The 16,942-nt window shown below is 37.9% G+C and overlaps 1 protein-coding gene across 1 annotated transcript in view; it reads right to left on the reverse strand.

Moving 5' to 3' along the window:
* Positions 1–16,942, reverse strand: part of LOC139710660 (77 kDa echinoderm microtubule-associated protein-like) — a 48,149-nt gene that overhangs the window by 16,153 nt on the left and 15,054 nt on the right. The window contains exons 3-7 of the mRNA XM_071622583.1: positions 13,566–13,692; positions 5,170–5,319; positions 2,834–2,906; positions 2,263–2,364; positions 522–617 (exon numbers count right to left, since the gene is read on the reverse strand). Of these exons, the coding sequence (XP_071478684.1) occupies positions 522–617; positions 2,263–2,364; positions 2,834–2,906; positions 5,170–5,319; positions 13,566–13,692 (548 nt within the window). The remainder of the gene's footprint in view (positions 1–521; positions 618–2,262; positions 2,365–2,833; positions 2,907–5,169; positions 5,320–13,565; positions 13,693–16,942) is intronic.

Consider the following 16,942-nt stretch of genomic DNA (forward strand, 5'->3'; position numbering starts at 1 on the left):
AAAGCAATCGTAACAAAGTGTGGGTCCCACACTTTATTAGAATTGCTCTTTTTTGGATATCTCAGCCATTTCAAAACCAATTTTCATCAAATAAAGGTTGAATTCCTCATAGAATTACATGCTCTTTCATATTTTATAAGAGGTTTCTCATTATCTCACAAAAAAATGTTAGAAAGCTGAAATTAGGTCTCAACCAAAACTGTACAATCCCTTTAATCATTCCAATGAAAATAGGAATTGGGGATTCATATGAAATAGTAAGTGTGGAGGGAATTTAAAAACAAGTATATCAATGTCCACACCACTTGCTTCATTTAAAAGGTTGTGACTGCACTGCATTTGTGATTCCATTGGTAGTCAACACTGAATCTTGGGTCTTTTGTTTTAGTTTAGTTTTGGTTTGGTTTGGTTTTTGACACACAAATGTATCTGCTGGTAAACTTTATACAATGTATCCCTTATACAGACAGAGTGTACCATACATGAAAGGGCTAGTCTCATTCCTTCAAGGAATCACATACCTTTACATCGCTCAGTTTCTTCTCTTTCTTCCAGTCCCAGAGTGAGAGAACATGTTCATTGGATTCATCCACAGCAGCAAGGTGGAGTCCAACATTCTGTAAAATCACAGTCAAGGCATCAAGGAATAAAATAAGACACAAAATGAAACAATAGCACGATAATGCGCTTATTGTGTACAACGCTTCAGCAGTCTACAAGTTTAGCAAAGCAAAGAAGTCTATGTTGAAGAATTACACAAATTCAAAAGGGAACTAAAATCACAAGTAGGGAGGAATTATCATGTACAGAAAAACATGTCGCGTACAGTCTGACTGACTATTGTGACGACTATGGGCTGCCAACACTTTCATATTAAAATCGGAAAGGATCTAACGAATGATTATGGAGATAAAATGTACTTGCGTGTACATGCATTTCACTAAATATATCATTCCCAAATCTGTGAAGCTCTCATATTTTATTGACAAGTCATGAAGATATTTAAAATATTTCAGAAAGCCCCTGGAGAATGAGGAGGACTTGGCATGTTACACAGATCTTCCCTCTACTTATCCCCTTTTAATACCAGTAATAAAAAAAAAGAAAACAAAAGAACAAAACTTTTCCTTTTGGGGCATCCTGCCAATGTCTATTGTTGCAGCCTTTCTGAAAATTCATGCTCAACAAGCTAGCTCTGCCAAACTAACAGCACCATTCCACCATTTACTCTACACTCACTCATACCACTTTACCCCACTCTCCTACAGTTATGACAGTACAGTGTTCTGTTCTCTGCGATGCGATTGGACAATGCAGTGTATGCACCCTGATACACTCAAACAGGCATAATAAATTTGACTGCAGTGCAACATTGTGGGCAGAGAAATGTATCATAGCAGAACACAGCAAATCCTAGAACTGTTGTGGCCTTGAGTGATCATACTCCACAAATGACAACAGCACGCCTTGGCAATTTCCCAACTGTGATTGGGTTTACGATCAAGTTAAAGTTCCACAAGAATATTTCCACACTTTTCATTTTGTTTCTTTCTTCTTCTTTTTTTCAGTAATTCAGCTTTGCTCAAATCAGACATACCTGTGGGCTTAAGAGAGAGTAAAGTGTTTCTGTATTTGCTGTTTGTTGGGTTTTCTATCGTTGTTTCCATGGTTCAATTTGGAACAAACAAACAAACACATATTCGGTGGAACTTCTTATGATCAAGAAGCTTCTTCTAATGCCTTTAATGTGAGGGGAAATCCTCTTTGACAGTAACCAACTGTTGCTAGGTGCCTTCCTCGCAAGTTGCCATTTCGAAGTTCCCATTAGACCCCATCTCTATCGAGACTTCCCATAATGCTTTGCAAGTGAGCTACTTTCCCAATGACACATCTGTGTACACTACGGAAGGAATTCTATCACTTCGATACCATTAAACCCTTCAACGAACAGAAACATGGAACAGTACTGGGTATGTCTTTTTTTTCAGAGGTCTGCAAGAGAAAAGCAAATGAGTGTATCCTGTAAAAGCTGTTATTTTTGCAACGGTCTAATTTTCATGAATTTTGTGAAGTACTGTTTGGCCATGAAATTAACAACATATGAAAATGCACATGCCCAAGTGCACTGAAGATGGCCTCGATGTCAAATCACAAGAACAAATCTTGTGAAAATGCCTGTGACCCTCATTTGCGAAAATATCTGTACGCAAAAATAACAGCTTTTGTGGTATTCTGCCACACAGGTTGCATCTGATTTCTTACCAGCTTGGAGAAGCTGAGACTACACACGGCCCTGTCAAAGAAGCCCAGGCCCAAGACATGCATGGTCTCCAGGGTGACAGAGTTCCAGATTCTCACATGAGGCTACAAGGAAAAACATTAAAAACAAAACAAAAAGAGACGAATACATTTATTTTGTTGTCTTTGATCCTACATTTATGAATGGAAACTAACCCTTTCTCAATCCTACAAATTGTACTTCACAAGATCATCCAACACTCCTAATACTGTAATCACAATATTCACCTTACAAACACACTTTACAACAGTTGAAACTGAAACACTGCTACCATGTCCACTCTAGTGGCCACGATAATATCATTTGCCAACTGATGATACTTGTTGGTTTTCATAAATCATTGTTAATGACTGTTATGTAATCAAGCGAAAAGTTCCATCAGAGGCCCAGAAGAGACTACATAATTGCAACATGACAAACAATTGGAATAAAACAGTGTCTTCCTTTATTTAATAAAATTACAGACATGTTGGTCATTACTGGCATTTCTCTTGACACGTCTTGGAAAACAAAAGTGACAAAAAGTTTGGGTACCTTTCCTTCATCTGGATCATGACCCGCAACTTGGCCTGTTGCTATGGTAACACTATCTGGATGGACAGCAATGCTGCAGGCAAGAACATAAAAATGAAAGGGAAAATCAACATATAAACCAACAATCAAATCTGATGCAAAGTCTAGGGAAAGAGAAACAAACAAGAAACAAAATACACAATAAAACCCAAACAGGGATCTGATACTGCTTACATGTCACGAGACATTGGCGGAGATAGAAAAAAATTATACATAAATCATTATCAAGCCCATAAAAATGTTCCACTTTGCCCTTTCTGGTAGCAAAGTGCTGGTAGAAAATTGAACAGGTGGCATTGAAATACTTATTGTTTTTCTGCAGAGCAGGATTGTGTATCTTGTATTAAACATAAACATCACTGCACATTACCCTACTATTTTTCTAAAACTTTCATTACATCATATAAATTATGCTCAGACGATGAAAGGAAACCGTCAATGTCAGCTGTGTTGGAGCAACCAAGAGGCATAGATTGACATGTACCGGGTATTGAGCAAAAGTTTAATGCAGCCATTGCAGCAACTATTGAACATGTCTTTTTTTAAAATGACGTTTCTTTGATTAAGTCTTTCCAAAGAAGATCCATTCCAATCTTGTGCATTGAATAGGTACTGCATCAAACTCCAGCATCTCAAATCAATCAACCTCAATAACTCGACACCAAATGTAGAAACTGAATTCTGCCACTGTCCCTTGTCATGCATCATTCTTTCACCTCTCTTTCCATCTTCTTTTCTACAATAATTTTTCTTTCTAAGCAATACCTACTGTTGAAAATGTCAAGTACAGTTGGCCCGGAGAGACCAGTTTTAATGGAAGTGCCAAACTTGATCATTCACATCTTCACACAAATGCTATCTTTATATTCACTGCCTACAGTTATCATTTCTCTGCGCATGAAAAGAACAGAAATGACATGGCTGTTGATCTGCAGAAGACAGCACAGTCTAATTTTGGTGCAGTCTCACTTTCGTCTCGTATTGCTCCCGTGCCCCGGAGGAAAATTTCTGGGATAATAACACTGTGTCTGAACATTCAGAGCCTCTATCCGCCCGCAACAAAACATTCTCGAGTCTGGCGGAATTGACTGTGATGAATAACATGTATGCTCAGGCAGCCAACATTTGACAAAGTGCTGCATGTTCGATGAGCGATGGGTTTTGGTGGATCTCTTGCTTCAACACACAATCAGAATCTACGAGAGGAATTGACAGCATTGTACATCCTCTATACATTGTAACTTTGGAGGCAATTTCAGACAGCTTTATGAAAAAGACTGCTTCAAGGCTTTGATAGTGGGCAAACCCCATTCTAATCCTTCCAGGTCCTGGGAAAATTTTTGCTTCAGATAGAATCTTGGTATGATCAAATAACAAATAATTTCACTTCATATCTTATTAGCCCTATTCGAAGAAGATTAGATGGAACAAGTTAAATTCATCACATTCGCACAAAATCAGAAAGAAATTGATGAAAACTTGCTAATTTGAGAAATGCAAACTGCAAGTTTCTAAACTGTATTGCCAACTGAAAGATCACTCAGAAATTTCAGAAATAGGAAACTTTTGACACTTCTAAAGCCGAAGCATCTTTATATGAACAGCAAAAGGATAATATGGAAGAGAATTTGTTTTTCCATCTAATAAGACACTACATGTAACAGTGAATCTTACAAGTTATAAAAGATATGATAGTTATCAAACCATAAAAATTTAGTTCCTGGGACTTGATTCAAATTGTTCACATAAATTCCAGACTTGAAATTACCAGTGCACTTGTAAAGTTCAATTCAAAAAAATTCATTTTCCTAACATTTACGAGGCATTAAAAAAAATGACATGTGTGAGTGGTGTGTTTGAGGAGGGGGTGTTTATCAATGAGGGCTCTAACATTTGAGATGAAACACTCTTAAATGCCTGTGAGACACTATACATAACCGCATACAATAATATACACACATTACTGTAAAATGAGAAATTTTCGTGTGCATTTTAATTTCGCGAATTTCGCGAGCGCCAAAATTCGCGAAATTAAAATGCACGCGAAAGTTTTTGTCTACACTACATGCATTGAACAACAGTGGCAATTCGCGAAAATTTCATGCCACGAAAAGGGCTGTCAGCTACAATTCGCGAAAATTTCATGCCGCGAATATATCATGTTTTACAGTAACTTACATGCAATCAGGCACACGACAGAAACACATACACAGTCTCAAACACTCATTTTTTACGAATGCACAATTTTGAGCACACACCTTACACTCACATCATCCCACAACAAACAGTGCACTCACCACTTGACGTCGTCATTGTGGCCTAGGTAGTGCCTCTGTTGCTGCTCCTCGACGTTGTAGAGGACGACGACAGCCGCCATGAAGTACACAATTTCTCCGGTCGGCAGCAGGTACAGGTTGCATCGACTGTCACGACCTCTATAACCATAACTGGAGCGACAGTTGGTTAAGGCTCAAATACATTCTGTAAAAGGTTAGAAACTACGTACGCTTGCTAGGCACTCTTTCTTTATGCTTTGTTATTCAAATCATAATGAAAAATGAGCAAAAATGCATCCATTTTTCATTTATATCATATATCTCTCTTGTCAGTTTCCATTTGTTTGCATTTTTTAATCAAATTCTTACTATTGTGAGATGTTTCTTTTTCCTCTTCTTTCTCGCTCATGTTAACCTTTTCCGTATCTCGTTTATTGTCTCCCTCCAATCTCAGGTCTTCTTTTTTGTAAGCTTATAAAAATTTTTTTAAAAAACGCTTCTCAGAGGGGATATGTGCACATCAGACCAATTCTTACTGGCCAGCGCTTTGGGGCTGGAAGGGAATCGGCGACAAAAGATGCAACTGCAGGAATGGGTTTGCTGCAAAATTTCTCGAACAGATTAACCCTTTTCATGTGAGAAGCAGATGTAACAGACATTAACTGGGATCAACTATGGAGAGTTGCCAAATTTCAGAGACAATGGGTTAAGTTGTTTTAGATATTCCCTCAATCACATAGTCATCAATATTCCATCCAGCTCCACATGAAGATGGTCAACGTCAACAGCGTTACCAATTTGACAGCCACAAATTCAACTGATCACTGATTTCCAGGGTCCCACACAACATTCCATGTAAACATCGACCTGGTTCAATTTTTGTAATTATACAAAACAATGTAGTGTATGTGTCTGCACAAGGGTGTTTGTATCACATGTGAGTGGTTTCTGAAAATAAATTGAAATTGAATTGAAATTGAATATTGCATATACATATATATACATATGACTAATGTAGGAAAGGATTAAAATTGTTGGATTGTGAGAAGTGACATCGTGTCAGGTAGTAGGCTTATGATTCAAGAATTTGACTGGCTGCTGACAGGGCTAGAATGAAATAATGTGTAATCATGTAGACCATATGGTGTAAACATTACATTTATCATTGCAACATAACACTTGACAGTCCCTTGCTTTAGGAGCTGTATTTTTTTCCTCAAGGCCATATTTTCCCTAAACACTGCTTACTTTGGAGAATATACAACTCAAACAAGGATGTACAGTTTTTTATCACATCTCTAATTAGCCAATATCTGTATACATGTCGCAGCCCTCATTTACAGACTGGGAGTTAAACATATACAAATGTGTATGTCTGTTCCCCAGATACAATACATATCATACCTCCCTGGTCACAGTGTAATTACATCTTCAGGGATTAGTAATGCATCATTAATATTTATCCCTGGCCTAGGAAGCCATCAAGTGGGATTAATCTGGATTACATCATGGCTAACGATTCATTTTATGATCTGGGCTACAATATCATCCACAGAGCAACGTGTAACAAGAGGTCATTGACTGTGGTAGTTCTCCAGTATATTACATATAAAATACCTCCATATTCCTTCAGAGTTGAGAAAAACAATTACATTTTTTTACCCTTTCATTTTCGAGAGTTAGTACTCATAGAGTCATGAAACAATACAGGGACATTGAGAATTTAAGTCCATACAATACATAATATATACCTCCTTTTCACTGGTTTTTTCTCTCTGCCTCTCTTTCTTGCGCCATGAGCATCTTTTCATGATGGATACCGGCGCATTACAAGTGTTCATATTATTATTATTATTATTATAATATGAATATTTCTAGGATAATGAAAGAGGCCTCGACTTACATCCTTCAGAGGGCAGGGGGATAATATTGCCTTTGACAAATGTCAGTGATAAGGGAATGCATACTTTTCATTTTAAAAAAAAATCATTTTTTGCTTACTTCTCTTCATAGTTTCTACATTTTTCCAATGCTGCTACATCCCAAATGGTTGTAGCAGTATTAAGCGATGAAGGCACAAGGATTTATAAAGCAATGATTTTAAAAATGCATAACTTTTGAATGGATTGACCAATCATTTGAAAAATTTCACTGCGGATTCTGCTAGATGTAATTATGTCCTCTTATAAAAGAAAAGCTTACTTTAGATAATACCACAATTTTCTCATCAACTTTTCTGATGAGCCAGCGGTGGTGGGGTATCATCAGCTGGGCATACACCACTTAATGCATCTAATCATCTCCCTAACTGGAGGAGCAGACAACCAACATCTGACAAAGCACTTGTTCTAGAGGAACCCATCCCTCCCTGTCACTACTTATTCCTCATGCAGCAATGGTGCAGGGGGGAAATTATTACACCACCACGCTATCAGATCACTTGCACAGTAGTTGGGGGAAGAAGAAAATGTATGTGTTAGACAAGGAACTCCTACAACCTTTTCAGGACAGTCTATGAATCTAAAATAACAGAGAAAACTCTAAACTTGATAATAAGTTGAAAAGAGGATACGATATCTCATGCCTACATATCATTTTTAAATAAGAATGTTATTCACACATAGATAAAGTCAATTAATATCTTTACTATTAGCTGAGAATATATGACATTTTCTCTTTTATTTTCTTTATATCATTGTCCTGTTGTGACATCAAAAATTGATAATGGTAACTAAAATTCATAACGTTTGAACATATTATTGTCTGATTTTCCTCAAACTTCACTGATGCGTTTTACTAATATTGCAGCATCTACTCAATCCACATAGTTCTTGTTATATTCAAATTTCATTTCCTTAGGCTTTATATCAGGGTACATCTGGCAAGCTATGGGATCCAAGGATACCACGACTACAAGCCAATCACACATCATAGTCCTGAGAGGTGGCAGACGACCACAATGCAGGGCAGTTACTGAACCTGCCAATGTACATGCACTCGATATCAGCTCATAAATATATTCATATAACAAAATATGCATCCATCAGGCCTTTGCAGCAGTAAACTAATTAAGTAATTGTCTGTCACCAACCAGCATAAGTGAGTGTACAGGTCAACATACCCACCCTATGGTGATATACAGTGTGATGCCCTGTGCAATAATGATCATGCTGAAGATCATCTACCACCTGGGGGGGGGGGGGGTAGAAAGGGAGGGGATCCATAACGAAATTAAGCGGATAAAAGCAATACGGAGAAGATGATTAAAAAATATCCAACCATCAGGGCAAGTTAGCTGGCACCCATTTGTTTTATTTCATTAATTATGATCAAATTTTTGAACATCCACACGGGCTATCATTATTGATATTAAAATCATTTTTGCAGACATACAAGGAATTAAAAGCAATAATTCTGAAACAGTGAAAGTGAAACATTGGGATTTAGCTAAAATTTCATACTGATAGACTTGATATTGATGAACTGTATAGTATAATTCACAGCAGATACTTTCACTGGTCAATTTTCTTGTATGTCTTCTTTATTTCATCTTTTTTTTTCTTCTTCTATCATAAATTGTTGTGGGCATTCAAGGAGTCCTAAGGCTGTAATCAGATTCTTTACACAGTTATAATCTGATGTTTCATCATCTTCTTTAGATGTGTCTAAACATATTCAAAATGCCTGGGCTCCACATATATTTTTGAGATGTATAAAATAAAACAGACATAATGAAACACCCTCATTCTGTGATTAGATGGTTACTCTGAAGCTAATCTTTATTACAACATACTGGTTGGAAAAAAATGGCATAATTAGCTGTTACCAAATAGACTGAATACAATGGTAGCATTTCATCACAAAGAATTATCCAATATCAAGCAATCAAGAGGGACAGCCTGACCCAATCACCTTTAGTATACCATTCCTATTTGTCTTGAATGACATACGGGTATATGGGAGTTCATTACTCCATGGAATGAGGAGCAAGTCAATGATGCAGAGAAAATAATCTTGCCAATATTGCCCAATCTAGAAGACCAGCCGTGCCATCCGGCGGTGAAGCCGGTATAGGCCTACATATTGAAATCGCAAGGCGAAACAATTCCGGGAGACATTAATATTTCATCCGTCCTGCCAATCTATCCTGCATTTTCTGAAGGTTCCTTTAATCCCTCCTATCTCTTCCCCCATCCCCACATACCTATCTTACCCCTTTTCTCCCCTCCCGGCTTCCCTTACCCCCCTCCCCCACTCTCCTCTTCTCTTAGCCTGCATCATCAAACGATATGGCAACCCCACCCCACCCCACCCTTCCTGTAAATTGCTCCATAAAGGGTCAGGAGGGTCTGGACACTCTGGCCGGAGTTGCTGGCGAGATTAATGAAACGGTCACCCGGTTTGGCTATTATGATAATGAATGGTGGCATCAAAAATGAGATACGAGGAAAGACAATGAGTTTGGACAAGGGGACAGTTTTGAACACAGCTGCCAGCCATAGAATAATATTTGATGCTTGGCAGGGTTTGGGTAATCTACCAGTACCACATTTGCTATGCTGGGATGACTGGGTTTCTTTACAAACTGAAATACAAAATCACCTCTCCTTTCCCTTTGAAATCTTTCCAGGACAGTCCTCGAAGACCGGTCCTACACTGAAATATACATCTGAATCTAATATATGTATGAACCATTCATTCCTACCGAAAACAGTCAAGAAGTAATAAGCACTTATTGAGAGAAGCTTTCAAATCAATTTAGTCCTTGCAACATTCATTAATTGACAAAGATCTTATTTGAAGTTTCCAGTGGTGTGCATTCGACTCAAAATCATACAACTTGTTTTCATTATCATATCTACAATGATCTCACATTTTATTAAAGGGTTATTTGCCTATCCTTCAAATGATTCTCCTTAGGGGAGTATACCCCTTTAAAACCACTATTCATACTGGCATACACTCACTATGGACACTATTAAGCTTCAACCTTCGGCAACCTACACAGAGGAGGAATTAGGTGTACCGTGTAATCTGATTACACAGACCAGTAATTCAAGGACCTAGGTATAATGTAAGACTTGTAATTTCATTTACTTCAGACATCCACTGCATACCCAGACACAGCAAATCTGTGCATCAATGCAGGGGACACTGGGATTCCGTCTGGCGATTCTATTTCCTCTCTTTGGCCAACTTACAAGAAGCATCAAATATAGAGTAGTATGATAACACACTAAACTGGATCCACTATTCTGAATGAAGTATGTCTTGTTCAGATACAAAATCATGTGACACAAGATACTGCAAATTTAAAAGGATGGAAATTAAGTTTATCTAGAACTAAGTTCCCATCATCCTCAACCAAGCATCTTAAAATATGGGCGTGGCGTAATCCCAGAATGACCAGAGTGATGATTCCTATCAAAATACATGCAAACAAACAAATCCAAAATATGCCTGGTTCATTTACTCCATTCAAAGGTATATGTTCAATGAAAAGGGCCAAGGTAAATGTTTGACATACTTTTTCTCCCAATCAACTCTTGATTTAATTATACGACAATCAGTAATGCATTGACACCATTCACCCACTGGGGCCACGCTAGTTTTGCTATGACACACATATTTCTTACAGACACCTACTGGAGTATACTCAGGACTAGTCTTCAACGGGTTACGAATCACCGTCTCCAGCCCCTACCAAAACACACTGAATGAAATTACCAGAATCCCTTTAACCATGTAAAATTTCCGTTTGTGTCTTTCTTCCTGCAAAGATGATAACTCTCATTTGAGATACATCGTAGATGGTCTACAGATACAAATTGTATAAACTTATACCCCTTTCAGGTAATCGCGGTTCAATTATAAGCATCCAAATAATGCGGAAGAAATAATCAAAATCGCGTTCATATATCCCATGAAGTGCGCACTACTTTTACGAGCGCCCGTTCATATAACGGTGCGAAAGACGGGAGTATTCGTCATGGTTACTGCGCACGCCTCTATAATGACGTAATGTTTCCGGTGATATATACTCACGTGTATGCCCAGCTCTCGCTCAAGCTCAGCAATCAGCGGTTGTGCGGGAAATCGAGTGACCTTTGACCGAACTGTGGAATGTTAGTGCGCATAAGTCGTAAAACGCGTTCATGTATTCTCGATCAACTCCTCATGCTGCAATAATGCACATAATAGCAGCATCAAAATAATGCGCACTTTTTTACTCCTCTCCCGTTCATGTAATCAAAATTTTACGACTTATTGCTCCTATTATCCGCATCCACGATTACCTGAAAGGGGTATAAGAGCACATGCACACAACTCCTCTCATGACACATATCACAACCTAAGTTCCGATCATATTTAACACATTCACATTATTAATTCTTCATATTTTTTATAGTAATGCATCTGGGATAAGTCTTGCCTGAACTGAAAGAAAATAAGTAGAAATATAAGTGGCCCACTACCATGTCAACAAAAGTAAGTCAGATACTGTATACGGCATATATTTCGCAAGTCTAAATTTTCGCAAATCGGGACTTCCTGACAATTTCACGAGTGGTTAAATTCGCGTTCGTGGAATCAAGTACTGAACGGAGAAATGTATACGCGTGCATCACATTCATATTAGAGTATTGGGTATTAAAGTCAACATTTTCACATATTTTTAATTTCGCGAATAGCAGCTGACTCGCTAAATTTGCGAAAATAAAAACCTCGCGAAATATTCAGCATATACAGTGTATAAGCCAGAAACACATTGGGCAGGCACACATGAAAAAGTTTACCCCACCTTTAAAAAGTTTTGAATAAAATGACAGACAGGCACACATGACATCCCATGACTCATGTGCTGTTCAAACTTGTCAGAAATCTGGATCAATTCGGGTCTTATTGTTTGCCCTAGGGACTATTTCGGTTCACCGCTAACTGTACTTTACCTGCACGGCCCATTGATTCTTTTCAGGTGCACTTCCATTAGTGTGAAGTTGTATTGAAATGCAGAAGAAAGAAAAATGAAATGGTTACTCTTTACTGTGCAAATATTCTTCAAGGCAATTTCCGTGTTTTGTTCATTTTTTTTCCTCCATAAAAAATATATTTGTTCTCCATACTCCAAAGCGTCTCACTGAATGTGGAATTCTATCTCCACTTGGCATGATGATCAAGTGTCAATAAGCATGTTTAGATAAACTGCTAAAAAAAAAGCAATCATCGCTATATCGAAAGCTATCAATCCTAAAGGAACAGAATGTGATTCTAACTGTACATCATTCAAAGGTCAGAGGACAGCATAAAGGAAAATGACTGGACTTTTTTTTTTCTAGCATACATTTCTCTTCTCATTTACAGTTCAAAAATAATGCAAAAAAAAAAGTGCTAAGAGATGGAATTTAAAAATGAGTAGCTTTGCATCATCAAACAATATCTGCACATTTGGAACACCACACTTTACACAGTCTCAGTCCATTCTAAAAGTCGTCGGCATGCAATGGATGTTAGTCACAAATCAGCATTTACTATGCTATTCCTGCTCCTATGCAGAAATACTAGAGCAGGGATAAGCTACAGAAAAAGAAGAGCAAGTCAGAAACAAACTCAATTTTCCTGCACGCTGCGGCCTTGTGGCGAATGACTACGATGAAAAGTGATGGCCCAGGACCATATGCTATGTTTGCAATGACAGTGTTTATCGCAATAGCTTCGCCCCATTTGTTTGACGGAAAATAGAAAGTAGACCAAAAAGTTCAATTTTGGTTTCACATTGTACTGTCTTTCCCTCATAGTGTCTCCTCTTCAGTATCCCTATGTACATGTACCAAATATGCACTGGACAAAACTGTTTTTACTGAGTGTGGTTCCTTTAACCCGTTGAGGACGGACTGATTTTGCTTCAACATGCATTTCCCATAGACACCTGCCCGAGTATACTTGGGACTCGTCCTCAACGGGTTAAAGGCATTGTTTACCATTGAGAGCAGTGATCTAAAAAATGTTTGAGTTATCACATTTGACGCATATTACGTAGGTCAGATGTATCACAAAACATCCTACTAAATAAGAATTTTGCAATAATGCCTAAAATGTGAGGAGAATATCACTATTTTTCTCAATAAACCATAACTGTAGACGGTTTATTCTGGAGACAATTTTGTTCACATTTTGTATATTTAACAATACTTACATTGATTATACTGATTTGAATGCTCACATTGGTTGTTTCTATCCCTAATTCACATTTTAAAACTATTTTGAAGCACTAAAGCTGGGTTTTTGTTTCATCTGCAAATGGTAAATAATACCTTTAAAGTGAACAAACAAACGGTAAACCAAATAAAAGCAAACACATTACATGGACACATCTCCCAATGATCAATAAATTTGTTAAGTGCTGTTCCAAAGGATACACCCAGTCCAGCTTGAGTTTCTCCGTCGGAGCGGGGTGCTTGGCGTTGAGGTCGTACTCCTCCACGTCGGACGGGAGGTAGGAGGTCACCGGTCTCCCTCGAAGGTAGATGCGGATGTAACCCTCCTCTATGCAAATTAACGAATAATGGTGGCATGTAAACATTCAATGCCGATGCAATGGTGTTTCAATTAGTGACTAAGTACAAGATGACTGTAGGAAGCTGAAAAGTGAGGGTCGCTTGAATACGGTATTAGTAAAGTGGCATGCCAGCAAACATTTCTTGGAACTGTAACTTTCATGGTCAATGTTAACATTTCTGTAAGGTCTGACATAATACTCTCAGAGTACATCCTGTTGATATCATTTCTTTTTTGACCATGGATTTAATCACTTTATAGGCCTACTCCCCAAACCACCCACAACTAATAAAAATGTTCTTGATGTAAGAGCCGATTGAAGCAAACAACTAGCAAAACAAGCATGAATCATTTCAACAAGACACCACATTTCTGAATCCTTTCCATTCTAATCCATCCGTTTCCTTGTTCAATATCCTCAAATATACGTCCATAATTGCCAAGCTGTTTAGTTGACCAACCTAGTCAAATAAGTCTGTATTTTCTCTTGGGCATGCAAAGAAACTATTCTGTAACAATTCAGGCCAATTGTGCTCTTAGCTATTAAAGCCACCAGTTTGCATATCACGAATTCTGTTCATCAGTTGTTTTAATTCTTTGAATCAAATATTTTCACTCATATGCAGCAAAGGCAGATGACAGTAAACTCCCGCATACGAAATCTTGCTCATAATCTAATATTTCCTTCATGCTCCCCAGACTAGCAACTATGCAATATTTGGCATACCATCCATGCAGGGTAATATACAGATTGGGCAGGGGTATAAAGGGGGAGAAACAACAATGGCCAAATGCGAACAGTCCAACCATTGGCATTTGCAATAATACATGAACATCAAGCACATGACCATATGCCACAATACAGTATGCAGTCTTTAGGGAATGCATGCTGTGTTAGGAAATGAACATGACATGCTTCAAAATCAATTAAAAGTTTTAAACAGTACAAAAAGGGGAAAATAAATAAGTAATCACTTTGGAATGTGGAGCTCATCTCTATGTACCATCTCACATACTGATGAATAAATGAACGATGTTGCGCCAAAAAATGCAGTGATGTTTCGGTGATGAAATCATGTTAGAAATGTGGATTTTATGTAATTTTTTTTTTGCTCTGCGGTTGTCTTCATTTGGCCTCAAAAACTTTCTTATGACATCAACTACAGCCTTACAGATTAAGATCTAACATTATAAACAAATTACAGTGCTGCTCAATTAGTGGCTATACCTCTTTGCATATCAAGACATGAGATTAAATGTGAGTCAGGTTTGAGTGGCATTTATAGGACCTAGTGGGCTAATAATATGATGGATTAGGCTGTAGTGAGATGACCGCGTGACTTCAAAAAAAAAAAAAAAACCATCCATTTAAATTGACTTTAAGGACTCTGTGTACTACTGTGATGAAGCAAAAAGTTCAGGTTAATATATGCATGTTTGACGAGTAGTGTTGACTTTGGAGAATGATATTCACTTCCATGATTATGCTCCTTGAAACTTCGTACATCATTGAATCCTTCACCTCAGTCCCACATATATCAATTTGTGTTGGTGGGCAGGTTACCTCATGGCAGCCACAATGTATATATGATAAAGATAAGAAGTTAATCTTCAGTGTAAATTGTTACGGTAATGTGTGTATTTTTCTGTGAGTATCGTAGGTGCAACAGGATGACGGGGAGGTGTTGGATGGGAACAGTATGTGTCATGTTTCTTGCATTGAAAAAAAAATGGGCGAGAGAAAACTCAGTGAAGAGTGATGTGAGAGCATAACTTTGTGCCACAGTACAGCAGGCGCAATGTGTTGTTGTTCTTCTGCTCCACACAAATCCAATTAGCAGTGGACAAGCTCTGCCAATGACTCAATTCCTGTGTATCAGCACACTCATCGGGGGCCGTTACCAGCGCAACAAACACCGAAAGGGGAGCGTGAAGACTCCGATTCGGAGCGAAGATTGCGATTTTGAGCACCTGCTACTTAATGTTCGTGTGCCTTTAGTTCAGTGCATGCCAGTTTTTTGTTTAATATGTTGTGTTTTCTTTGGTCATTACTATATGGAAAACCAACCAGGAATACAAGATGCCCTTGTTATCAAGTCAATGAGATGGTTACACAATGTACATGTCTAAAGAATCCCCGTTCTGAATTGCTGGACTGATTTGGGCAAAGATTAATTGTGGGACATTTCATTAAACTGTGGGAGGTTCAAACTATGATGAAAAAGTATATGATATAATCCCACGAAATTGTAAAACTGAATATAAACAAAGGTCACCCATGTAGCACAGGTCTTTCTTTTCCATAGGTAATAACCTATTGCACTGCATCAACCCCTCCCTAACCCCCCCCCCCAAAAAAAAAAAAAATAATAATAATAAAAATAAATAAATAAATAAATAAAAAAAAATGGATGAAACACAGGAATTTAAAGAAGAACAAATGCATGACAAAGTCTTCAACTAATCCCGAGACAAGAAGCACAAGGGCAAAAATGTCATCTAACCATAAACATCTTTCTGGCTTTCACCTGACATATAGTGTGAAATCAATATCTGCCATATAGGCCTCAGTTCTCAGCTACACAGACTAATTGAATTTGAATAGACATCTTTTTGTTGCTGTCTCATATTTTGATCTGAAGATTATATCAATCAAAATAAAATAATCAGCCCCAGTGACAACAAACTTCAAGAAGAAGATCATCACTGTCCTCTTTATAGCACAAATGACAAATGGCATTCTCTGCATTGCTTCATGCCGGCAGACCAACAAATCTTTGCCCTTTCGAACTGTGCACTCTTGCTACCATGCTGCAAATTAATGGAAACGTCAAGAGTTTAGTTCACAGCTGACTGGTAATGTGCGACAAGATGAAATATTAAAGGGAACCGAACAGTATGGATGGATGGTCCTGGAGCATGGCACAAATGCATTATGGGACCATGAACTTACACCCCATGACTCATGACATTCAAAGAATCTCATTCCAATCGAAGATAGATCGCCCTAGTCTGATCACAAGGACATGATACTTATTTCTCCATGCCACATGAGAAGTTAATAATTGGACAGCAACATCTTTTTTTTAACCTTTTTTTTTTACTCTTTTTGCCTCATGCAACTTTTTTTTCCCCTGCAAGAGTCACTCAATACTACATTTTATTACTTTCTTACTTGGAAATAATAATATGGCACTAAATAATCTGCCAATTCATCTCCAAAGGTTATATCTTGTAT

The sequence above is a fragment of the Diadema antillarum genome, unplaced genomic scaffold (assembly GCF_040938485.1).
Source record: "Diadema antillarum isolate AM-2024a unplaced genomic scaffold, OU_Dant_1.0 seq00001551_RagTag, whole genome shotgun sequence".
Lineage (NCBI taxonomy): Eukaryota > Metazoa > Echinodermata > Echinoidea > Diadematoida > Diadematidae > Diadema > Diadema antillarum.